The sequence below is a fragment of the Pan paniscus genome, chromosome 23 (genome assembly GCF_029289425.2).
Source record: "Pan paniscus chromosome 23, NHGRI_mPanPan1-v2.0_pri, whole genome shotgun sequence".
NCBI lineage: Eukaryota > Metazoa > Chordata > Mammalia > Primates > Hominidae > Pan > Pan paniscus.
Genome location: NC_085927.1, coordinates 55,651,774 through 55,677,762, shown reverse-complemented (window position 1 = coordinate 55,677,762; position 25,989 = coordinate 55,651,774). Strand labels below are relative to the sequence as shown.

At 41.9% G+C, this 25,989-nt stretch overlaps 1 protein-coding gene across 1 annotated transcript in view; it reads right to left on the bottom strand.

Annotated features, from left to right (window-relative positions):
• Positions 1–11,495: 11,495 nt before the first annotated feature.
• ATXN10 (ataxin 10) overlaps positions 11,496–25,989 on the bottom strand; it is a 188,748-nt gene continuing 174,254 nt past the window's right edge. Inside the window, exons 11-12 of the mRNA XM_003812385.5 lie at positions 12,306–12,493; positions 11,496–11,816 (exon numbers count right to left, since the gene is read on the bottom strand). Of these exons, the coding sequence (XP_003812433.3) occupies positions 11,814–11,816; positions 12,306–12,493 (191 nt within the window). The 3' untranslated portion in view covers positions 11,496–11,813. The remainder of the gene's footprint in view (positions 11,817–12,305; positions 12,494–25,989) is intronic.

Sequence of the window (25,989 nt, the reverse complement as noted above, 5' to 3'; positions counted from 1 at the left end):
TTTACAGTATAGTATTTTAAGTATTGTTAATTTTACATCACAGTATTTAAGTCATAGGATATCAAGGAGACGAATAAACACTTAAGGACTCTACTTCCTCTTCGGGTGAAGGGGTTAGTGCCTTTTCAGTTGTACTTGGGACATGTGTATTATTTAGGCAGAATTATGACTTTGTTATTGTCTTCATTTGGAGAAGTGTGGTTTGCGGAGACAGGTATAGGTGCCAAGTTGACAAAGGGTGGACTTGTGATGGTTAATTTTATGTGTCAACGTGACTGGACCATAGGATGCCCAGATATCTGGTTACACATTATTTCTGGGTGTGTCGGTGAGGGTGTTTCCAGAACAGTTTGGCATCTGGACGGAATAACACAGACAGTCCACCCCAGGGTAGGTGGGCATCATCCCATCTGCTGAGGGCCTGAAAAGAACAAGGCAGAGGAATGTTAAATGCTGTCTCTGCCTGCTGCTTGAACTGAAACATTGGTCTTCTGCCCGTGGACTGGGACTTACACCACTGGCTCTCCTGGTTCTCTGCCTTTGTACCCAAACTGGAATTTACACCACTGCTTTCCTGGTCCTCAGTTTGCAGACAGCAGATTGTGGGACTTCGGTCTACACGGTTTGTGAGCCATTTCCTTATTTTACATATATTCCTATTGACTTCTCTGGAGAAATCACTCTCTTAATGGTGTTTCTTGTAATTTTTTTATGAAGTCCATTTTAGGGGCTTTTGTAACATACTTAAAAAATTTTACCCTATATAGTCATGAGACTCTATTTTCTTTAAGTTTTAGCATTTTGCTGAATGTCATTTAGCATTTTGTCAGATCTACAATCCATCTAGGAGTTTATATTTTTATATGGTATAAGGGAAGGGTCACTTATCCTTGCTCCAAGCCCCCAATATTCAGTGGTCCCAGCGTGATTTGTTGAAACGACCACCTTCCCCTTTGCCTGCCACCCCATGCTCTGCAGTGCTACCTTTTAAAACATATTGTGCCCACATATGTGTCTGTTTCTGGACACTATTCTGTGATCTACTTATCTACCTGGGTGCTAGTACAATATTCTTTTACTAAGCTTGCTTTTAATAGTTTTGATATTTACTAGAGCAACTTCTCCACTTGGTTCTTCATTCAGAATATCTTGGCTATTCTTGGTTTTGTTGTCATTGCATTTCGTTATACACTTTAGAATTTATTTAAAAAATTTATTTCCTAACTCTCTGTTGCTAGTATGCAGAAATTCAATGAACCTTTGTATATTAAACTTGTATCCAGCAACCTTGCTGTATTCATTTATTCATTCTAACAACTTATGCAGACTTTTTTTTGCATTAGCTATATAAACAATCCTACTGTCTTAGTTCTTTCCCCTTGATTACCCCTCCACCTCCCTTTCCCCCCTGTATTTCATGGGCTATTTCACCTTTCCAACATAAGGATAAATGTAAGCAGTGAATTGTGATTGACTTTTGCCTTGTTCTTAATAGCAAAAAGAAAATCTTCAACATTTCTTCAACCAGTCCAATGTTTGCTACAGGGGTTTTTGTAGGTATTCTTCAGAACAACAAAGTTCTCTTCTACTCCAAATTTGCTGTTTATTTTTACTATCACAATTGAATGTTGAATTTTATTATACTTTTTTCCCTGTACTAGTTGATAATGATTTTGTTTTATTAATATGGTGGTTTTCTAATTGACTTAACATTTTTTTTTAATTTTTAAATTTATTTTTTAAAGACATGATCTCACTATTCTGCCCAGGCTGGTCTTTTACTCCTGGGCTCAAGTGATCCTCCCACCACAGCCTCTGGAGTAGCTGATACTATAGGCATGTACCACTGTGCCCAGCTTTTAAAAAATGTTGTACCAATCTTACATCCCTAAAATATATAGTTTGTTAATATCATGTTTAGGGTCTTTGGATTTATGTTAATGCATGAGGTTGGCTTTTCCATGCTTTCAAAGTTATTGGGTTCAGGGTTCAATATGTCTACTAAGGCTAACCCTAACTGCATTGTTCAAATACTTAATATCCTTAGATATTATTTTTGTCTGCTTATTCTAGTACTAGGAGAAATTTATTAAAAATTTCCACTGTGATTGTGGATTTCTCTACTTTTCCTCTTAGTTCTGTCAGCTTTTGCTTAATATACTTTAAGGCTATGCTCCATACTGATATAATCACCCTTATCTTGCTCTCTATTCTCTTCTGAAACTACATCTTCCCTGACACTTTTTTTTTCCTGTCTCAAGAATACCCGTTAGTATTTCTATTAGTGAAAGTCTGCTGGCAATGATTCACTAGAGTTTATCTAAAATATCTTTATTCCCTTTTCATTTTTCTTTTTGCGAGGGGGCAGGGCAGGGATATAGAATTCTAGGTTGGCAATTATTTACTTTCAACCCTTCAAAGACAGCATTCTATTTCCTTCTGGTTTACATATTTCTGTTGGTAAGTCAGCTGTCAGTCTAATATTTACTCCTCTGAAGGTAATCTGTGTTATTTCTTGTGTAAATTAACTACTGCTTTATAACAAATTATCCCAAAACTCAAGGGCCTACAATAAGAACATCTGTCAGTTCCCGTGAAGCAAGAATACAGATGCAGCTTAGCTGGTTTCTCCATCTCTGGGTCTTGCATAAGGATGTGGTCATCTGAAGGGCTGGCTGGGCAGGGTCTGGCCTCCTGGACCACTCAGGTGGCTGTTCCTCATAAGATGGTGGCTGGAGGCCTCCCTCAATTCCTTGCCACGTGAGCATCTCACAACATGGCAGCTCACTTCATTAGAGTGAGCAAGTGAGAGGGCAAGAGTGCCAATAAGATGGAAGTTCCAGTTTTTAAAAATCTAATCATGCAAGTGACATCCATTACTCTTACCATATTCTATTAGAGGCAATTTAGTAGGTCCAGCCCATGCTCAAGAGGAGACGATCACAGAAGGCATGAGGTAGAATCATAGGAGTCATCTCAGAAGTTGCTGTCCCCATTTTCCAAGCTGCTTTACAGATTAAATATTTGTCACTGATTTTCAGTGGTTTTACAATGTGTTGTTTTCTATGATTTATCCTTCTTGGGGTTCACTGGTATTCTTGAATCTGTGGCTTGATGTCTGTCTCAGTTTTGGAAGATTCTTAGCTAGCGTCTCTCCAAAAGTGCTTCTGCCCCATTGTGATGTGCGAAACAAATCTTTGTGGTGCGTGCCTTATCCTCCATTACAAAGGACATTAGGTATATTTGCTGTGTTTCAAACAAACTGGCAAACAAGGTTCCTACCATTTATTAGTTTGCCAGGGCTGCCATACAAAGTACCACACACTGAGCAGCTTAAACAACAGAAATTTATTCTCTCTTCTGAGGCCTCGCTCCCCGGCTTATAGATTATTGTCTTCTCCCTGTGTCTTCTCATGGTCTTCCCTCTGTATCTGTGTCCAAACTTCCTCTTTTTGTAAAAGAACAGCAGTTATACTGGATTAGGGTCCACCCTAATGACTTTATTTTAACTTAGTTCTTTAAAAACCTTGGCTCCAAATATGGTCACATTCTGAGGTTAGGACTTCATTATATGAATTTTGGGGGTACACAATTCAGCCCATAACACCCACCAAAATGTCCTTTTGCTTGTAAACATGTTTCCCTTCAAATGCACTACAGAATGTCTCTAGAAGAGGTGAAAATCATGTTACTACTCAAAAACCTGCCAAAATCGTAAATGTGTGCCCTGTTGGGATAAGCATATGTTGTTTGTGAGAGGTCGTGTGTGTTGAGATAAAACATAGTTACTTTACCCAAAGACATAAATCCCTGCTATACTCGTAAGCTGTAAATAACTCCCTTAACCCATGATGTAACGGAGGAGGTTAGTGTGGGCGTAACCAGTCAGAACAATGCAATTGTGAGCTTATAGGAAAAGAAGCACACTAAGTGCCCAGATACCCAGTCAAAGCCCAGCCTGTCAGAGCACGTGGAGGATTGAGCGAGTGCTGACCACCTGAGTCTCTTTAGAGTGCACCGAGCTGGCTGAGAGCACTACATGCCAACCACATATTGACTCCAGCCCCTTATGCAGACTGGGATGAGAAGTTTCTAAGTGGTGGTCAATAGACACGCTGGCTGGGGCAAGAAACCTGCAAGTGAGACTAAGGCAAAAAGAGAGAGAGAAAAGACTGACCAACCTCGGGTGCCCGTCTCTTCTGCTTGCTCACAATTACTGCTTGGCTTATTGAAGGAATGAAAAGAATCACCTCTCTGGGCTAAGTGATGCTCATGTGAATTTTCTCTCAATACTCTGCTTTCTTGGTAATATTCAAACCCCAAGGTTTGGTGGTGACTTTTGGGTATTATTACTAAAAACTAAAGCACCCATTTTTTCCTCTCTTCTTAGACCCTAAATAGGGATATCAGAACTTAACCTTTCACTGTATCCTATATGTCTTTTACTCTGTCATCTATATTTTTCATCATTTGGTCTCTCAGCGATCCCTTCTGGATGTTTTCGACTGAGCTATTTTCCTTCCATTTGCTCTTTATCTTTTTTGTGGCTAAACTCATCCATTGATTTCTTAATTTCGGTTATATTTTTCCAGTTCAAGAATTTTCATTTGGTCCCCCTGTCACAGTGTGTCCCTTCTTTTGCTGACGTTTCCAATATTGTCCTTTGTCTCTTTAAACACATTGAATAAAGTTATTTGAAATTCCTGCCTGAAGACTCCACTATCAGGAGCCCCTCTAAGTTTGTTTCTATTTGTTATCGCTTCTTTTGACTTTCATATCGTGTTGTCTCGTCACCTCCTATTTTTGATTGAGACAATGTATGAAAAACTATACAAATAATGCAAGACCAAGGGTAGAGCCGTTTTCCTGAGATTTCTGTTGCTAGACGCCTGGGTGAGCAGTACTCCAGGATGTAGTGCATCACTGACATCACACGTCATAGCACACAAGGGGAACTTTAGTTCAGTTTCTGGGGTGCAAATGGTTGGAAACTGAGTGTGGTCTCTGGGAGGAACTACTTCCAGTTCACTGCGACTCTTCTGATTCAGCCCATTGGGTCCCCTGCGTGTAGCAATGGAGGTTCACCGGGACAGCATCCCGCCGCCTTGGCTCCCAGGACTGTCATAAGCACTCTTTGGCCTCTTAGCCACTCTGCCTCCTCCTCTGAAGTGAAAAATACTTTCAGAGGAAACAGCAACCCAAATACACTTATCTTCCTGGGCCTCTTTTCACTCCCAGACCCTGGCCCTGTAATTCCTTGCTGTGTCTTGCTAGCTCCCAGGTACCTTTAAACAGTAGCTGAAACTATTCTGACCTGTGTTTCAGTTGCCTTCAGAGGGGTTTGGTCAGAACTACCTAGTTGGGAAGTGCCTTTTCTTTTCTAATATGATTACTTCTCTGAGACAAATCTTCTCTAACCCCTTATCTTCCTTCCTTGACCTCCCACAGTACGCAACCTAAAACAAAGATAAGGCTTTAAGCCCTAAGATGTTCACTGCAGCATTTCTAATGATAAGAAGTAGAAAATAAAATGTCTAACAAGAAGGGAATGGTAGCCGGGTGCACTGGCTCACACCTGTAGACCCAGCTACTCAGGAGGCTGAAGTGGGAGGATCAATTGAGCCCAGGAGTTCAAGGCTGCAGGGAACCATGGTTGTGGCATTGAATTTCAGCCTGTGTGATAGAGCAAGACCCCCTCCCCACCAATACATAAATATATTTAAAAAAGAAGGGAATGCTCAAGTCCATTATGGTACATTTTTGTGATAAAGCCATTACAATTTTTTTGAGGGGTCTCTAACATACTGAGGAGCCTCATGCTCTAATGTTGAGAGCAAGTTTAGACTGTGGGCCACACGTTGACAGCAGGCCTGCTTCACTAGTCTTTCTACAACCTCACCCTAGATAATCTCATTGATTTCCATGGCTTCATATCATCTATACTTAAAAGCAATCATTCCAAATATCTATTTCCAATACTGATCTGTCTTCTGAGCCCTAGTTTATAGGTCCAATTACTTTTTAAAATCATCACCACTTGGATGTCTCAAAAGCATCTCAAACTTCATTTGCCCAAAATAGAATTCTGGATTCTCTTTGCCACAAATAAAACATACACAAGAACCAATCTTCACATTCAACTTTTCCACCCCAGTGAATGGAAAATCATCCACCCAGCTGTTCACCAGATCTCAGGAGCTACTCTTGTGGACTTCATGCACCCCACCCTCAGCTTGTCGTACGGATCCTCCCTCAGACACACAGTTCCAACTCAAGTCTCTCTCTCCATTTCCACTGCCACCATGCTTGTCTAGATCACTGTCATCAACAGCCCCATACGCAATTTCTCTACTTTCATTCTTTCTCCTCTCCATTTTCCACACTGCAGCAAGAGTAGTCATTTAAAAGTGCAAGCAGAATCTTGGCATTCCTCTGCTAAAAATGGCTCAATAGCTTCCCAGTGTACTTCAAGCAAAATTCAAATTCCTCCCATGGCCTTGAAGACCCTGCATGATCTGATTCCTGCTGACCCCTCTGACTTGGTCTCATGATGTTCTCCCCTGGCCACCAGGCACTGGGCCCACTGGCCACCCACCTGGTCCCTGAACAGGTGAAGCTTTTCCAATTTTGGGGCCTCTGCACTTGCTGCTCCCTCTTCCAGAACACTTCTCTCTGATTCTTTGCACAGCTGGCACCTTTTCAACCTTCTTCTGGCTTTTACTCAAAAAGAACACCCCAGTTACCATCAACTTGCCTATTTTCTTCATGGCACTTACTACAATATGCAATGCTCTCGTTTTACATATTTGTTCACTTATTAATAACTTTCTGTCACCCTCACCAGAAGATAATCCTTATGAGAGCAGAGGCCATGTCTGTCTTGTTCACTGTTGTATCCCTAGTGCATGGTACAGTCCTCGAGGGGGAAACTTAGGCTCAGAGTGGTTAAGTAACTTGCTCAAGGCCACACAGCTGGCAAGTGAAGTTGAGATTTGAACTTGGGTTTTTCTAATTGCAAGCAAATGTTCTTCCCATAGCACTCTCCTTGCTCTACATCTGATATGGTTTGGATTTGTGTCCCTGCCCAATTTTCATGTTCAACTGTAATCCCCAATGTCCTGATAGGAGGTGACTGGATCATGTGGGTGGATTTCACCCTTGCTGTTATCATGATAGTGAGTTCTCACAACATCTGGTTAAAAGTGTGTAGCACTTCTCCACCACCCTCACTCTCTTCCTCCTGCTCCAGCCATGTAAGACGTGCCTGCTTCCCCTTCCGCCATGATCCTAAGTTTCCTGAGGCCTCCCCAGCCATACTTCCTGTATAGCCTGCAGAGCCGTGAGCCAATTAAACCTCTTTTCTTTATAAATTACCCAGTCTCAGGGAGTTCTGTATAGCAATGCGAGAATGCACTAACACAACGTCCAAAGCCATAGTCCAGGCATTTCTGCTATATTAATTTTCCACGATTCTGGGAAAAGAAGCTATCTATTTTTTTCTCACTCATTCTCTTCCAATTAACTATAGCAATTAATCACTAAGCATTAACTACTGTGTGTCCTTGGGCATAACTTCTCTGTGACTCAACTTCCTCATTCATATAATGGGATTAATACCAGGACTAAGCACTTCACACACAACCACTTGCTTGTGCTCTCATGTGCTCTCATCAGGCGGGTGGTATTATGAGCCGCATTTTCAGTGGGGCTGACAATGAGAAAATGGAGACACCCAGAACTTATAGAACCTGCCCATGGGTTAAGCAGGAGAGAGAGCAGGGACTGAAACCCAGGAATTCTAGCTTCAGAGCTGATATTCTTGGCCAATACACTTTACAAAGTGGTGGAAAAATGAAATCCATATGATAAAAATTGCCTAAGCCCTTGCTTCAATGATGTGAAATAAGCATAGAAATTTGTGAGTAAATGAATAATGTATATGACGTTGTTTAAACAAAAAGAAACATTTAATATAATGTTTCTAATTTAAGCAAGAATAAATAATTATGGAAAACTGTGAAAATTAATTTCCACTGACAGGAATGTCTCTGGTTGAGATGAGGAAAGTCTGATGGATGAGTTAATACCATAACCACTATGTTTACAGCAAAAGCTTAAAAATTCATGTATATTGTGGATGGTATATGAAATTCATATTGCAAAATATCACATAATATTTGACCTCAAAATATAAATAAACATATAAAGTGTGTAGGAAAGGGAAACAGATATTGTGTCATACAAACACAAGAAAAAAAATCTGAAGTTTGAAAACAAGGTTTTTAATTGATTTTATGTGGACAAGCCAATATGGCTGAAACGATCAGAACCTTGGACAGCACCGAGAGGGTGTTTTTTTGTTGTTGTTTTTTTGGTTCCCCCCCACCCCACAGGCTTGGTTTTATATTAGATCTTAAATGTTAAGGTTCTTCCTCAACTTTTCTGCATTTAAAAATTCCGCCTCAATTCTACTGCTTCACATGTGAAGCACTTATGTGTAGAACTTACTGATGATGAAAGATTTTTTAAAAAGTTTTCTTCCTGCAAAGACTGGAATTTTTGTTCTAACATCTTTGTTTATTCATTCAAGGATAGAAACTAAAGGACAGTAAAAAAATCATTTTAAGACCAGGCTCAGTGGCTCATGCTTGTAATCCCAGCATTTTGGGAGGCCAAGGAGGGCGGATCATGAGGTTAGGAGTTTGAGACCAGCCTGGCAAACATGGTGAAACCCCATCTGTACTAAAAATACAAAAATTATAATCCCAGCTACTCAGGAGGCTGAGGCAGGAGAACTGCTTGAACCTGGGAAGCAGAGGTTGCAGTGAACTGAGATCGCGCCACTGCACTCCAGCTTGGGTGACAGAGCAAGACTCCATCTCGAAAAAAAAAATCATTTAAATAACGCTTAAATGCCATGTATTATCAGGGCAGCACATGAATGACTTCAAGAGAGAATGGATGTAAGACGCACACAAAAAAATTTGATTTAAAGACGTATTAATTGGTAGCCCAAATCATCTCAATCATTTTTTCTATATCCTATTTTGCAAATGACGTTTTAGCAGTTTCCAAAGCCCTATGCTTAGATTGTGAAGTTACTGAACAACAACAAAAAAATGCATCTCAATGTTAGCTCCTAAAAACAAACACAAGAACAGAACCACAAAATCAGGACGTTGTATTAGTGCGTTCTCATACTGCTATACAGAACTCCCTGAGACTAGATAATTTATAAAGAAAAGAGGTTTAATTGGCTCATGGCTCTGCAGGCTATACAGGAAGGATGGCTGGGGAGGCCTCAGGAAACTTAGGATCATGGCAGAAGAGGAAGCAGGCATGTCTTACGCGGCTGGGGCAGGAGGACAATGAACAAATATTAACAAATCCTAACAGTTTAGTAAGTTGGCCCTTGAAATCTGTGGAGTATTGGTTTCAGGAACCCCCACTTGGATGCCAAAATCTATGGATGCTCAAGTCTCTGATATGAGCCTTCACAGTATTTGCATATAAACTACCCGCATTCTCCCACATACTTTAAATCATCTCCAGATTACTTGTAACACCTAATAAAATGTAAATGCTATGGAAATAGTTGTTACCTTGTATTTTAAAATTTGTATTATTTTTTGTTGTTGTACTACTATTTTATTTTTCCTGAGTATTTTCAATCCCCAGTTGGTTCAATCTGTGGATACAGAGAGCTGACTGTTTTAAGATTGCAAAAATAAGTATTTTTGAAATCTTCACATCCATTGTTAAGGTATTAAAAAATAATCACTCTGCAAATACTTGGACTCAGTATCAAGCTGAGAAGCCTTCCCCTCTATCTTTTAAAGTGAAGCCAGCTAAAAGCTTTGTCAGCTCGCTCTTGAAAGCAATAATATGGTCACAAAACTTGCTGTGACCATTCTGTCTCTTTACAAATTTTGTAAGGCTGGCCTGCTTTTTTCTTCCTTCTAAATGACTGATTGAGGTGATGATTAATCCTCTATAGCATGTAAAACAAGGTTCTCAGGAGCTCCGAGTCCTCCACGGTAGAGGACAGGGAAGCTGTTGTGCTCAAGAATTAATCCATCCGAGGGAATCAAAGGCAGCCACAATGCAGTCATCAGCATGTTTTCACTATGCAAGCCCCACACTTCCTACTTAGAAAACACATAACCATTACCCCATTCTGTATTCTCACAAGGCTCCCTTTTATTTATTTGTGTTTGTTATTATATAGCTCATACCGACAAGTTTGTGCGATTCCACTGGTGTGCACACATCCATTGAGACAGGAAAAAAAGAAGTGTCTATTGCAAACTTGTTAAAAGGGAAAAGGGACTCCCACTGTTTTCTCCCTTTGGCCAGGCTTCTATTTAGAGGACAGAGCTTTAACTCTTTATGTCCCAGGAGAGAATGACTCCTTTGTGTAATTTTAAATTCTGCAATGGCTTCTTTACTGATGGAAAGTCATAAATGAGAGAAAAAATGTTATTCATATATTGCTGCAATCCTAGAAGCTGATGTGTCTTCAGAGTTACACAGAGTACATTAGACAGCACATGGGAAAACTTTTACTTCATTCTCAACATGCTTAAGCTATTTTTACAAATCAGTTAAACTATGTCTACACAAAGCTTAGAAGCACTTTATTTGGGAGCAATCAGTATTTTTGTCAAAACTTTTGGACAGGTCTTTATTTTTGTTTTGGAAGGTTCAACACGAATTGTGCAAAATCTCTGGATATATTAGTTTAGCGATATGGTTGTTGAAGAAAATAATATGTTTTAAGCATTCACAACGTGACCTCCCCCTAGAGCTTTTGTTGATGATATGAATGATCTGGATTCAGTGAGTTCACTGGTCATTTAATCCAGTCCTACCTCTCATACAGCAGACAGATAGATAGATGAACAGACAGACAGATAACTAGATGTCAAATAAACTCCTGCTCCCTAAAAGTACTTCAGCAATTTCAGTGAAGACATGGCTAAAACTGAGTGGCACCTTTATGAGACTGGTGCTTTTTAAATCAAAGAAGATAGAAATGTACCTTTAATCTACGGCACTGCACCAGAGCAGAACATAAGCTATTCCTTCCCCCATGACAGAGGCATGAAGCTGGGGAGGACACAGGCATTCACCTTGACACAGAATGGGTCCTGGGATGTCTACTTCTGGGATGAACTGGAACACGAAGAGTTAAGTGCCCACATGTTCTCTCACCAACCTCACTCCCTGCCACATTCCAAAGGGATAGGGCTCAGTGACAAGACAGCCCAGTACCTAAAATGAAGAGGGAGGGTTCTCGAATTAATTAACTGGAAATGAGTCTTGTCAATGTTTTGGAAAGGCAGAGGGGTGAAAAGAGATTGCTAGAATTAATCACAGTGAGAAACTACTTCAACCGCCTGCCAGAGTTCAGAAAACCCAATGAGAAGAGGAATATAAAGAATGATGCTGACTTGCCATCTGAAGGGACAAACACAGTCAAGCCAACATCCAAGTTTTGTCAAATAAGTGTTGTGCCCTCCAAGAGACTGGTTTATTATCTGCTGTCACAGTAAGTACAATATATTCTTTAAATGCACGTTCTATCCAGGGGGACAAAGGCAAACCACACAGTTACATTAATGCAAAGAAACAAGAGAACACTCAGTTACTTCACTTTTAGCTTATACACGTTAAACTCTACTACCTAAAAGATTTGTATGTTCCCAAATTTGTACTTATAAATCTTCAAACACTTGCAATTTCACATACGGTAGAAGATGAAAAATCCATGAAACAGATTCCAAAAATTCAGGTATTTGGATGTAGTTCATTCACTAAGAAGAAGAAAGAAACAAAATTGCAGATGTAACAAATCTGTTCACAAGATTCATCAGACAAAAGGGGAAAAAACCCAGAACTTTGGTCAGTGGTGACAAATAACTTAGAGAAACCTAAAACAATTCATGCAATATTATTCAAGGAGTTCTGTTTTTTAAACTATAGTGAACATTAACTATCTTTTAAAGAAAATCTAATTCCTATGAGTAACTTACTTTTAGACCATGTATAACTTTGGATATGCCTTTTGTATTTCTCACCCAGAATGAGTTTGAAATTGTCCCTCTTTTAAGAAAATGGCAGCATAAAGCCGGAACAAAAAAACCGTTTGCAGCTATCTTTAGGGCTTTCCTCGGTAAACCACTATAGAGGGCACAATTCTCCCATCCATATTCTTACAAAGAGCCTCGTGCTTGAAGCAATGGGGAAGTGGAAACAGCTTTCTACAAACCAAAGGGAAGGACAGTTCCCTCGAGGGTACTTACTGGCTTAGGGGTGTCTCTAGTAGATTTCAGGATCAGCTTTTCGCCTTTCTTTTCAACTTCAAAACCCACTTTTTTAAGTAGGGATGCATCTGCCAGCCCCTGTTCCTCCATCTTTGCAATCAAATCTTGGTTTTGGCTGTTGTCTTCGGTAAGGTTTCGGATGGCATATATCACCCACTGGGTCAGAACTGGAGCCAGAGTGAAGGAATGTGACAACGTACTTTCCTGTTTGATAACTTCACATAAGAATTATCAGAAAAGGAGTAGAGGAGCACAGAAACACGGAACATCCAGTATCAATCCACAAGTTTTCTTGAGGATGCATTCTCTGAATATGCATCTCAAGTGCAAACACATTAAAAAGAGGCAACGCAGGCATATGCACATGTACATCCAGCATGTGTGCGTGTTGTCCAGCCACGGGCACCCAGAGAGATTTACTCAGTATTTGTTGAATGAATGAACAAGGAAGCAAAGACTTAGAGTAGCTCAAACTGAAGTTTATGAACCCAAGAACACACACACAGGCAAACGTGTGTGCGTGCACACACACACATTCCTTTGTTGAATAATTATGTTACTGACTCACTAGGGAAAGAATAAGAAGAGCACTAAAGAATCAGTCACAAAGACGTCAGGTTAGAATCAGGAAAATCGTCTTGTTTTAATGGGAGCCCAGTTAGAAATAAGAACTGTTTCCTAGGAGTCACCATGGAATTTCCTGCATTCAGTATTCTAAAGATGAAGCTGGAAGGGCTTTGAAGGATTTGCTGTGTTTACTTTGAATACTCAGGCTCCTGAAAGCATCGGGGCTCACTGTGCCCAAGTGTTCACCTGGCACGTTCCGCTTGGCAGGAGACCAGAGACAACCTACGAAGACTGGGATAGCATCGCCACATTACTGAGTAGGGCATTTGATTTAATCACCAAGAGCCGTGTAAACCTCATGCAAACATTAAGCTATTATATGTAGTTCTATAAAGGACTGTACAAAAACTACTGCAGGGACCAGTCTTCAGTGGTTGGATCCAGGGACATATATAAGAGACTGCCAAGAGAGGCTGTGTCCCTACTGGGCCCAGCACCCTGATCCAGGGAGAACAACAAAGAACCTAGGGTAGAACAAATACCTATCCAAAGAAAGAGACCTCCCTGCCCACGAGCAGATAAAGGCAGCAAGACAAACAAGTCCTGTCCCCTGATGATTATCAGATGCTTCCCACTCGGGCACTGCCAATGCCAGAACCAGGGAGTCAGTGTCCCCACAAGGTATCAAACCCTCGAGCTAAAGAGCCAAGTCTTCTGATCTTGTCCTGAACACCCCTGTGCAACGCTGTGGACCAGTTCTGAGACATTTCTAGCTCCCCCAACATGGCATGAGAACACAGAGAAAACTTCAACATTCACAAAGCTGGTGCTCTTTCCTGTAGTATTTGGGAAAGAAAATGAGTCCAACAGTTTCTCTCCCTAATTCAACAGCCTCAAAAGAAAATAGTAAAAATGACTGTCCAATTAAGTCAGACAACTGAAACGTACTAAACACAGGCAGCTGTATGCTCAGGAAGCGTTTTTGGGGCTTTAAAAAGGTTGCTCCATCTTAGTCCCTCCAATACACCCTGGGTGAGCTGGCCCAGGGTCCTCTCTGCTTCCCCACTCACAGCACTTAAGCTCCTGGCCTGTGTCTCCCAGCTCCTCCACGGCTGTGGTCGTGTGTTCCTGGGGCCTTGGGCCTCAACATGGAGCCTGGCACAAAGCAAAGGACCAACCAACATGTGCTGAGTGAATGACCTGCTGGTCTTTGGAGGTTTAGCATCAAAACCACTGGTGGGTATAAATGACTGACCTTTCCCAGACGGCAGAGAAAAGGACTGTCAGTGCCCAGCTAATGCTGGTTCTATAATCAGTCATCTGTCTACGGTGGAGAAAAAGTTCTTATTGTGTCATTTATCTGTCATTCTCTCATGACAAAGTCCAGGTCCTTTATATGGCTGCATTTCCTTTCTGGAGACAGAATCTATTCAAATATTCAAAGGCATTAAACCTAAATTTGAATATCCGCCTCTTTTCCATGATCACTGAACCCCCACTTTGTGCCAGTATAGAGAATAAAGATAATGAGCCCCGGTATCAAGCACTTCCAACATATCCGTCAATTTCTCAACAATGAATTATTTGAATTTCACACCCAGGATGTCACTGTCAATATACAAATTCATTTTCTCACTTTTTGTAGGAAAAGGAGGAGTCAGTGATTATGAAAAGAACTGACTCAAGGAGCAAGAAATATAAGACTGGGGAATTTTTGTTCATGAGTATAACTCTCTAATGGTAAACGAAAGAAGCATAACACTCCTTTCTGAAACGTCCTGGTTATTCACTTAAATATAATTAAAGTAGGAAAGCTGAAATTCCCAATAATGCATTCAGAGCTCCTGAGATCAGAGGGGTGGTTGGCTCAGAAACTGAAGAGTCTGGTGCCAGCACCGTCACTGCCAGCAGCAAACGCAGGATGTCTCTGGAGGAAAGGGACTATCAAAGTGCTCCACTCCAGGGCACGCGAGACCCTGCCAGACGGCCCCTACTCACCTCTCCTGCCAGGCGCCCTCGTCTCTCAGCCTCTGACAATGTTGCAACGCTGGCCTCCCCTCTGTCTCTGCACACACGAATCCCTGACCTGGGATGTGCTTCCCTCACTGCTGCTTCCTTTCTCATGGGGCACACTTAGCCTTCGAGACTCAGCAAGTATCACAGTCTCCCGGAAGCCTTCCCTGTCTTAGCTACCCCTCGGCACCTGCTTAGATTAGGTGCACCTGCTGTCTGTTTCCAATGCATTCTCTCTCTCTTTTTTAACAGTTCTCATCACACTGCACTGTACTCATCTGCTTATGAGTCTGTGAGCTCCTCGAGGGCAGGAGCCCCATCTAATTGACTTCGATATCCTAGCACCGAGTCTCGTTCCCAGCACAAAGTGGATGTTCAATACATATTTATTGAAATTGTGTCTTGAAAGCCTAGGCTCAAGTGATCCTCTTGCCTCAGCCTCCCGAATAGCTGGGGCTACAGCCACCATGTCTGGCCTTATTGAAATTATGTAAGCTATGACTGTTTGTTTGTATTTCTATATACTCTAATGCACCGTGAACTCCTCGCAACAAGACCAATGGTACTCACTTCTCTGTGCTCTGTCCCTAGCGTGGTGCTGGGAAATGTTTGCTAAATGAACAAATGTAAGCATGCTATCTCTCATTCACCACGTGGGTGGGGCCATGGCGGCACTGCAGCGACCCACAGGCTGTGTTTTTGCCTCCTGTTGTTGGTGTGGTTTCCCGACCCAGGGCTTTTTAGGGTTTGAGAGATTAGATGAAAGTAAACCGATATAAATGCAACCCAGGCAAGGAGGCTGGACTGCATAAATAAAAGGTCCATGACAACAAAACACCAGAATTCCCATGTGGATGGGATCAAAGAGTGGATTTTAATCATGTTCATCTTGGGGTTGGAGGGCAACATTTCTATCACGTTTTGTGAAAATACTGTTATCATGGTATTTTAATAGCAACCCACCCTTAAAATGTTTGGTAGCTAATTTCTGTAGAATACAAACTTACACAACGCCCGCTTTATATATAAGGCAAGTGGAGCACAGAAAGAATGAGACTGAAGAAAAGCCCTCTTGGAGATGAAGGGCTGCCAGGTGTCTCCCTCAAACAGGGACACTGGTTGCAGCTGGGGTGATGGGTCCTGCTCAGCCCCCTGCAGCCCCAGGCTTCAGGCATACTACTTCAGGAACAAAATATGATAGTCAAGTATTTCACACGGAGCAGATTCTTGGTGCAGCCACGGACCTGACAACCTAATAGAAGAAACACTGAAGCCCAAAGCAGAAAAGGCATTTTTGTCTTCTTCCAAAATTAGTATCCAAAGTGCAAAAAGATGTAAATCAAGGAAGTGTGAAAGGCTGAGAAGAAATAGGGCCACAAGACCACTCTGGAGTCAACTCCCTTTCACGGCCTTGAAAATCAGAAATAACAACCATGCCAATAACAGTAAACCTCCACACTTTTCATTTAAATATACATTTAATACTCTTACGTATTTTAAGTGAAATTCATCTTTCCTTCCGGTTTAAGGAGGACTTCACGAAGGTAGAACCCTTATGCATTCTTCTTAGGCAGATGTGAAGTTTGCTCCACTGCCCCCTCTAAGTGAGCACCAACATTTTGGGGTTTGTGTTGTCTATCTGTAAATCAAATACTACACAAACCTCCTCTAATCTGTTCCTATTTCCAGTGAGAACATTTTAGCACTGCTGTCTTGGGTTCCAGACTTAATCATAATCACAAAATCAATTTTTCATAGTTGTTTCTTTCAAGAAATTTGAGTAGAAAATAAAAACACTGTAAAATATAGCCCTAGGAAGCGTGTCTGGTCCACAGCCCTGGGTCATGAATATGCATGCCACTCCTTGTTAGAGTGCAGCCTGTGCAGACCTAGACAGTCTGAAGTGTCACGAGAGAGATTAAAGCAAGTCTCAGTTAATATTCACATTGCCCTCTTGTTCCCTCTCTAAAGGGACAGAGAGAAAGAAAGAGTAGGGGAGAAAATTAAACATCTTCTAAAGTCTCTAATCCCACCAACATCTGAAGTGCTTTATTGTATGCTTAGCTTTAGAAAAGAGAGCTTCTAACGTTTCCATAGCTACTACAAATAGAAGGCATGAGCCTGTTTGTTGCAAAACTGCCTTGAAAGAACCCTGCAATCAGCACTAGAGCGGGACTCGATAGTGCTGGCCAGCTCTTCAGCAGGGGGCTCTGGGGTCTTGACCCAGGCCACCAAGACCACAGCGTCAGTAAAGCACCTTGTACTGCTCAATGGCCGAGGCAGCACTGCACTGGGCCTCAGCTGGTTCAACACAGGGCCCAACACTAAACTGGGTGGCCTTGTACCAGCAAGGTGATAAGATATTAGCAGGGGAGAAGAACAAAGGCTGGGAAACAGCATGATACAGAAAAACAATCCACAGTAAGGGTATTAATGACCAGCAGATTGATGTGCCAAGCTCACTTTTAAAGTACAGTCAGGTAAGCTGAAATGTTAAAACTGGAATTGTCTGATGAGACAGATTCCATCAAGCTAAACTATTCTTCCAGCTATCAAAATCAGTGCTACTTAAAGTCCTCTACATCATTAAGTGTAGACTCCAGGGCGACAGGAACTCTGTTCTGGTCACTGCTCTCTCGGTGTTTAGAAGACTGCTAAGAACAGGGGTCAGCAAATGATGGCCTGTGCTTTTTATGACGGCAAACTAAAAACAGTTTTAATATATTTAGATGATTGGAAAAAAATCTAAAGAATACTGATTTCTGACACATGAAAATTTGAAATTCAAATATCAGTATCCGTAAACAAGGTTCTACAGCACACAGCCATGCCCATCACTTGCCTGTGTTGGCGGCTGCTGTCACACTGCAAGGGCAGGGTGGAGGAGCTGCCAAGAGACAGCAAGGCCTACAAAGCCAAAATATTTACTATGTGGCCCTTCACAGAAAAGGTGTGCCAACTTCTGGCCTAGAACATGGGAAGCACTAATGGATATTTGTTGAATTAATAAATAAATAGGCCGGGCATAGTGGCTCACGCCTGTAATCCCAACACTTTGGGAGGCTGAGGCAGGCGGATCACGAGGTCAGGAGTATGAGACCAGCCTGGCCAACATGGTAAAACCCCATCTCTACTAAATATACAAAAAAATCAGCTGGGCGTGCTGGTGAGCCGCCTGCAGTCCCAGCTACTCGGGAGGCTGAGGCAGGAGAAATTGCTTAAACCCGGGAGGCAGAGGCTGCAGTGAGCCGAGATTGCGCCACTGCACTGCAGCCTGGGCGACAGAGCAAGACTCTGTCTCAAAAATAAACAAACAAACCAACCTTAAAAAGTACTGGCACTGAAAAAATATGCATTATGTAAATTAAAATGATTTAAATGTGTTAAAAGACTTTTCATAATGTTCTGATATATATGGACTTTATAATATCTGTATAACAGATACATATATTATATGTAATATCTGTATTGTTTTTGCATCCAGGATATATATTTTAAAACTCTTTTTAGATAACAAACCCATGAAGGCAAGGGATTTGTGTGCTGCAGGGCTTTCCAAAGTACACTGTGGAGCAGGGAGGGGCGCACAATTAGAACCTCTCCCAGAGCTGGCCTGCACATAGCATGGTCAGCACGGGCAAGCCTCCTCCACCCAGGCTTCTACAAACCTGTGTAATTATCTGCCCTGTTAGAAAAAGGTTTTCCTAGATGAAGATGCTTCACAAATCCCTTGTCACATCTAAACAAATATCTTCTCAGACCATGGTAAAATGTAGAGTTTTTTAGAGTGCAAAGTAGTAGTTCAGTTTAAAAATTGCTCTCAAAATGCGTTATATTGCACAAACCAAAATACTTTAAAATATGCCAATTTCTGTCAGCCAAAGAAGAAAACACGCCAAGAGTGTGGCCCTGAAAAGGCAACCTCCTCACCCCATCTCACCCCAGTGCATCCCTGGGGGGAGTCCTCATTGACCTTGGCCCTGTTCTCTAAGAACTTTCTTACTGAGAGGAAAAAAGACACTTCCCAAAGTGCTGCCCAGGGAGCCCTGGGCTTCCTGGAGTTTCATGGGACTTGTGCTACCCGTTGGGACCACCTCCAAAAAGAAGAGCTCCCGCTCGCAGGGTGCTGGAGAGCAAGGCAGGAGGCAGGAGGCAGGGAGGGGGCCAGGCAAGATGGAGGTCCTGGGACGGGACATCTGAAGATCCCCTTACTTTTGCAAGGGGTCACAAGTTTTTCAGAATAAACTCGAATGTCAAGAGATATTTTCATTGCTTTCTAAAGTTCACTTTACTTCCACCTTCATCTGCTATGATGATCTTTTGTTCTCAACTCTCATTTATGTCACTGGTCCCACTGCATACTCTTCTCATTCAGAAAATTAAAGTACAAGTCTAATTTATGGTGCAGATTCTACACAGGGTCTCCCTGCATGACGCTGGAAACTATGTGTTCAATACCCACCACAAACCACCCATTTTGGCTCCCTCTTCCTTCCCTAAATTGTTGGTCTATCTGGTATCTAATTTCCCTCTGAGTTTTTATATTTTAATACGACAGAACATCTGTGCTTCAAAGGTTTCCATGCAATGCTGTATGTACTGTTCTATGTTTCGTAGCCTGTTATGCCTTAATAGCATTTAAAAATAAAAGCTAAAATCATGAGTATGTATACCCTCCAATTTTCCAATTAATGGCTAATTGCTAATACTGAAAGTGTTAAAAAAATACTAAAAGAAGGCAGAGAAATAATTGTCAGATTTGGAAATTATAGGTTACAATCTGAAGAATATAGAGTAAGATTTGCATTTAATACACACTATAAGAAAGAGCAGTTTCAGTCTTTCCGGAGGGAAAAAGCCATTTCAGCAACACCCCTGCACTGAAAGCTGAGGCTGCTTCTCGGCTTCTAGGCCGTAAGGGAAGTGGTACATAGGCCCCATAAAACACTGCTGAGTTTGACAGAACTACATTTCACACCTCTGTCCACTAGAGATTTTACATCTGTGCATAACCCAAATCAGTACTTTATTAAAGATGCTGAAACGAAGGCCCATTCACTGTCCTTGCTTGGCACAATGTACTTTCCATAAATTGTAAAGGGAGAGGGGAGATGTTCCTGACTTCACAGGCCTCCTCTCTGAAGCCTGAAACCTCTCTCTCTACAAGGCTCACACTTCCTCCACTGCATCCCGTGGGCCTGAGCGAAGGGCTGTGGCACCAGTGCGCTGTCCAGGCCTTGCTGGGCGTGTACTCTCCATCCCTCACCAGTCCCAGATGTGAAAGCTCAAGCACCCACGCCAGGCAAAGCAGGACCCATGAGCCCGTCCATCTGGCAGTGAAGTCATGGGAAGATGACCTGTGCCCTGCCCACTCCAAAAGCTTCTGTGGCCAATGGAGGGCCACGCTCACAGGTACCTCACATTCACAGGGTTTTGGCGGTGAAGGATCCTGTGGCAATGAAACTAATTTTGTACATGACATGCTCTGGAATCATTTTACTGACCACTTCAAAGCAAAGCGTGGTACGAAGCAGTCACAGTCTGGCAGCCCCATCACACACAGGTTTCAGGGTCAGAAACAACCAATACCACTTCTAACTTAAACCACACGAAAGGGTTTTGGGGCCATGAAGTAGTTCCAGTTGGATTTGGGGCAGCACTCCAATGTCACATCTGAGACTCGGAAGGAGCCACTGTATGCAGCATGGTTAGCAGAGTGCCTGGCACACCCATGCACACCGCAGACATTCAGGCCACGGTGCACGAGCTCTGACTCCAGAGAATGTGTGCTCACCATGTGCTCAGACTCCTATCTTACTGGTCCTTGTAGCTCCTGGCTACAGTATGAGTGTTTAAAATATTTGCCCATTGGTGCCTGGATTTGATCTACTTATGAGGCGGTAGCTCCCAGAGTTCTGTCAGATCTGGGCTGAAAGGGAGGTGTGATTTAATAAATGCATGTGGATACACAGCCACGATACAATGTCAGCCTTCATGCTGCAGGAGACAGTTGTGGGGGAGCAGCATTCTGGGGACAATAAACTTCTAAAGTAAACAACAGTGCTCAGTGTCTCCACACACAACCCGGGACGCTGCCAGTAGCACACCGGCAGAGCTTCACTGCCCAGATGGTGGCAGGGGAGGTCCTAACAATAGGGGATTTATGAATGGGAGTCAATGGAAACCCAGTAGAAACAGGGGAAGTGTCAGGCCTCACCTGCCAGGTAAAGAGGATGTTTACCAAGTACTTGGTGATCTTTGGGATCAGTGGCCAGATAATAAGCTGGCCCCACTGAATTTCTGTTCCTGGAACACACTGCCACTCTCAATGCAAGCAAAGCTTTGTACAATTAAGTGTCTCTCACATAAGCCAAGACTGAAAATGAGCTTGTCAGTTTACCTTCATAAAATAGTAACACGAGTAAAACTAATAAAGGTAACAGCATCAGTTGCCACATTCCAGGACACGGGATGTGCCAGGGGCTGTTCTAAGTGTGAAAGCATTCAATCCTCACAAACTCTCTATGCGGTAGATGTTCGTTACTATCCTCATTCTACTGATGAGAAAACTTAGACACAGAGGCGAACATGGCCAAGGTCCCGCAACTGGATGTGTTCAAGGTGGATTTGGAAGTAGGCAGTCAGGCTCTGGCATCCGCTCCCCTGATCGCGATGCCGTATCGCTGCTAAGTGTGCTCTCACGACCAGTCCATCCAGAGAGACCTCTGGAGGGCAGAGCAGTTCTTCTTCCAGGTTGCTATGACTGCACGTTTCTGACCTATGCCTGCAAACCAGTACAAGGAACGGTAGGTTTTGTGATACATGAAATACATCCCTTTCTCTTCAAAGAAATCCCAAGTGATTTCTTTGCAGATACCAGTCAGAGTAACTATCTCTGCAAAATACCTTTAGAACTAGCTAATAAGCTAACAATTCAAAGTGAAATAAAAATTTGGAGCAGAAAAAGTAAACCCACCTAAGTTATAAGACATTAGTGTTCGTCTAGCACTGTTGATATTTCAAAATTAATGAAGTACAGCCAAGGATCAAAAATAGTTCTAAGTTAGAAAGGATTAAATGAAGAACATGAACAGGGTGGAGCTTCTGGCGATTTAGAACAGACAAGACACAGCAGGCCCTGAGGAGTCAAGGAGCGCTCTTATGCTGTACACACCAGTGTCTGGGCATCTGGTAGCACTTGCTCCAATGGCATTAGTTACCATGGCCATCCTGACCTGCCTCCTCACCCCACCTCCCCCGACGCCTTCAGCAGCTCCCAGGAAGTCGGTGGTCAAGGGTGGGGAGGGCTTGCAGGGTGAACAGGGACAGATACCAGATGCGTGCGCTTCCCAAGGACTCTATGATGCTGCAAAGTCAGCACAGGAGAGAGGTTCTCATTTCATGCTGTCTGCTTTCACTTCTAACAGTAATAGGTGACTCAAGAGTTACCTGCAGTCTGATTGATTTCTTTCAACAAGGAGATCTCTAATTCTAATTTGTCCTCATCAGGGGAAGAGCACTACTATATCCATTTAAAGTCAGGACAACCTCCAGCAGAAAGGTATAATACATAAATAACTCCAACATTCACTATAACACTTTAGACTATTTAAAAGCCAAGTGGTCATGCTGGTGACACTTAGTTCTAAAACTCTCCCTTGACGCGTATCTCTCTAAAAAATTTCTGAAGTACTGAATATTTCATTTTGGGGAGAAAATTCATTGAATTACAGAAACTTAATACTTTAACACTGTTTTCCTCTTTTCTATAAACAACACACCTCTTGATATTTAGACTGGCGTTGGAGCAAGGGATTTAGATATGAACAAAAATTCAAACTGTTAATCTTACATCTGAATGTCTCTCAAAAATTTAATCATGATCTATTCATTCATTTAATAAATATGAAGGCAAAATGCTCAATACTGGTAAGACAACAGCTAACAGGATAGTCCAGTCCCTGCCCTTGGGGCGTTTACATTCTAGCACTTGCAGAGGCAGGCCCTAAACCAAAAAACAAAGTCTGAAAGGGGTGACAGAGCATAATTACAAGAGGACAACTTGGGGAAAGAGGGGAGTTAGGGAAGGCCTCTCTGAGGAATTAACATCAGAGCTGAAACTCAAAGGATGAAAAGAAGCCAGACCCCTGGAGAGCTGAGGAGGAGGTTGCAGATGGGAGCAGGCCACACAGCGCCTCCACATGGAGGAACACTGATGAGAAAAACTTGTATGGCTGGGAAGAATGAGTGAGGGAGAGTGGATAAAAAGAAGCAGAGGTCAGTCAAGGCCAGCTCCTTCAGGGATTCTTAGGCTATGGTAAGGAGCTTGCTGTACTGCATTCTAACACAATGAGAACTCATCGAAAGAGCTGAAGTAGAAAAATTAAGAAGCTCTTGTGGGCAGCTGCGTGGAGAGTGGCGCAAGGGAGCAGGAGTCCATAATGGCGAGAATAAAATTTTGGAATAATACAGACTTGGGTTCAATTCTGGCTCTGCCACTTTACAAGCCGCACGGCTTTGGGCAATTTACACAACTTTACCAAGGCAGTTGTTCCACCTGTGAACTTGGACAGGTAGTGGGTACAGGTGACGGAAGGGGGTGTTTGCCATGTGCACAACACACTCAGTGCACCTGAGAGCCATGGGTACAGTGGAGCTCCAGCACAGGCTCTGGGTGGGCTTATAGGCCACCACGCTCCTCTATCAGGCACGTGACTTCACATCCTTTCGCCAATGAGGGGGAGACAAAATGATCTCTCAATATGTCAAACGATAGTACAGAAAAGTGATTATGTTCTTGGGCCTTGTGGGCAGAAAGTTGAGGTTCAAATTGCATTGCTGTTCCACTGCCGAACAGCTGGTGGCCCTAGCCAGTTATAAAACCATTTGCCTAAATTCCCGCCTCTATAAAATGAAGATAAAAATATTGTTTCATAGGATGGATGCAAAGATGAAATAAGATCACAATGCCTGGCATGAAAAGAGGCACTCAATGTCAGATATTACTGTTAAACAGACAGAACTGTTTGCTTTTTTCTTGACCCTGAACAATGATTAATTAGAACACTATTTTGTGCTCAGGCCCCTGATGAGGATCTGAGACATACAGGAAAAGTCTGAGGTACAGTTGCTGCCTACATTTATTTTTCTCCAAATTTTGTTTTTTACTGTGGTAAGGTACACATAACATAAAATTTCGCATCCTAACTATACTAAAGAGTACACGTTGGTAGTGTTAAACGCATTCACAACACTGTGTGTCTATCACCACCACCCGTCTCCGCAACTCGTCCTGTAAACTGAAACTCAGTCCCCATTAAACAGTAATTCCCTTTCTTCTCTCCCCTCAACCACTGGCAAGCACTCTACTTTCTGTCTCTGTGATTTTGACTACTCTAAGTACCTCTTATAAATAAGCTGACACAGTATGACTGGCTTATTTCACTAAGCGTAAGGTCCTCAGGGTTCATCCATGTTGTAGTGTGTGTCAGAACTGCCTTCCTTTTAAGGCTGACTCATATTTCAGTAAATGTAGAGGCCACATTTTGTTTATCCACTCATCCTTTGGTGGACACCTGGGTTGCTTCTACCTTTTGGCTACTGCACATAATGCTGCTAGGAACACGGCGTACAAATACTTCTTTGAGACACTACTCTCAATTCTTTCGGGTATATACCCAGAAGTGGAATTGCTAAATCATATATATAGTAATTCTATCTTTAACTTTTTGGGGACTTGCCAAACCGTTTTCCACAATGGCTGCACCGTTTTACATTCCCATCAGTAATGCATGGGAGTTCTGATTTCTCCACATTCATGCCAAGACTTGGTTTTTTTTTTTTTTTTTCTTGTTTTGTAAAGTGGCTATCCTCATGGGTGTGAGGTGGTATCTCATTGTGGTTTTGATTTGCATTTTCCTCATGATTAGTGATGCTGAGTATATTTTCATGTGCTTCTTGGCCATTTGTATATCTTACTGGAGAAATGTGTACTCAAGTCTTTTGTCCATTTTTGAATGAGGTTGTTTTATTGTTAAGTTTTATGAATTCTCTATATATTCTAGATATCTATCCCTTAACAAATAAATAATTTGCAAATATATTCTCCCATTCTGTGGATTACATTTTCACTCTGTTGAATGATTCTTTCACTCTGTTGAATGATGCAAAATATTTTAAAATTTTCATGTAGTCCAATTTATCATTTTTCCTTTTGCTCTCTGTGCCTTTGGTATCACATCCAATAAATAACTGCCAAATCCAATGTCATGTGAAGCTTCTGCTCTGTATTTTCATCTAAGAGTCTTACATTTAATCCACTTTGAGTTAATTTTTGTATATGACGTTAAGTAAGGGTTCAGTTTCATTCTTTTGCACCTGGATATCTCGCTTCCTTAGCACCAACTATTGAAAAGACTGAGTTTTCTCCACTGAATGATGTTGTCATCCTTTTCAGCAATCATTTGACTACATTTGTGGAGATTTATTTCTGGATTCTCTATTCTGTCCCACTAGTCCAGATGTCTGTCTTCATGTCAGTACCACACTGTTTTGATTATTGTAGCTTTATTGTAAGTTTCAAAATCAGGAAGTGTGAGTCTTCCAGCTCTGTTCTTCTTATACATTGTTTTGGCTATTCAATGTCCCTTGGGATTCCATATGAAGTTTGGAAAGGGTTTTTCTATTTCTGCAAAAAATTTCATTGGGATATTGACATGACTTGCATTAAATCTGTAATTGCTCTGAGCAGTACTGACATCTTAACAATATTCTTTTTCAACACATGAACATGCGATCTGTTCCCATTTATGTCTCCTTTAATTTCTTTCAGCAATGTTTTATAGTTTTCATGGTACAAGTCTTTCACCTCCTTGAGTAAGTTAATTCCTAAGTATTTTATTATTTTTGATGCTATTATAAAAGGAATTGCTTTTGTAATTTCCATTCCGTCAGTATTAGTAAATAGAATGCAACTGATTTTTGTGTGTTGACTTTATATAGTGCTACTTTACTGAATTCATTAAAACATGAGTTTTAATGGTTTTTGTGTATGAGGGGGATGGAATCTTTAGGGTTTCCCATA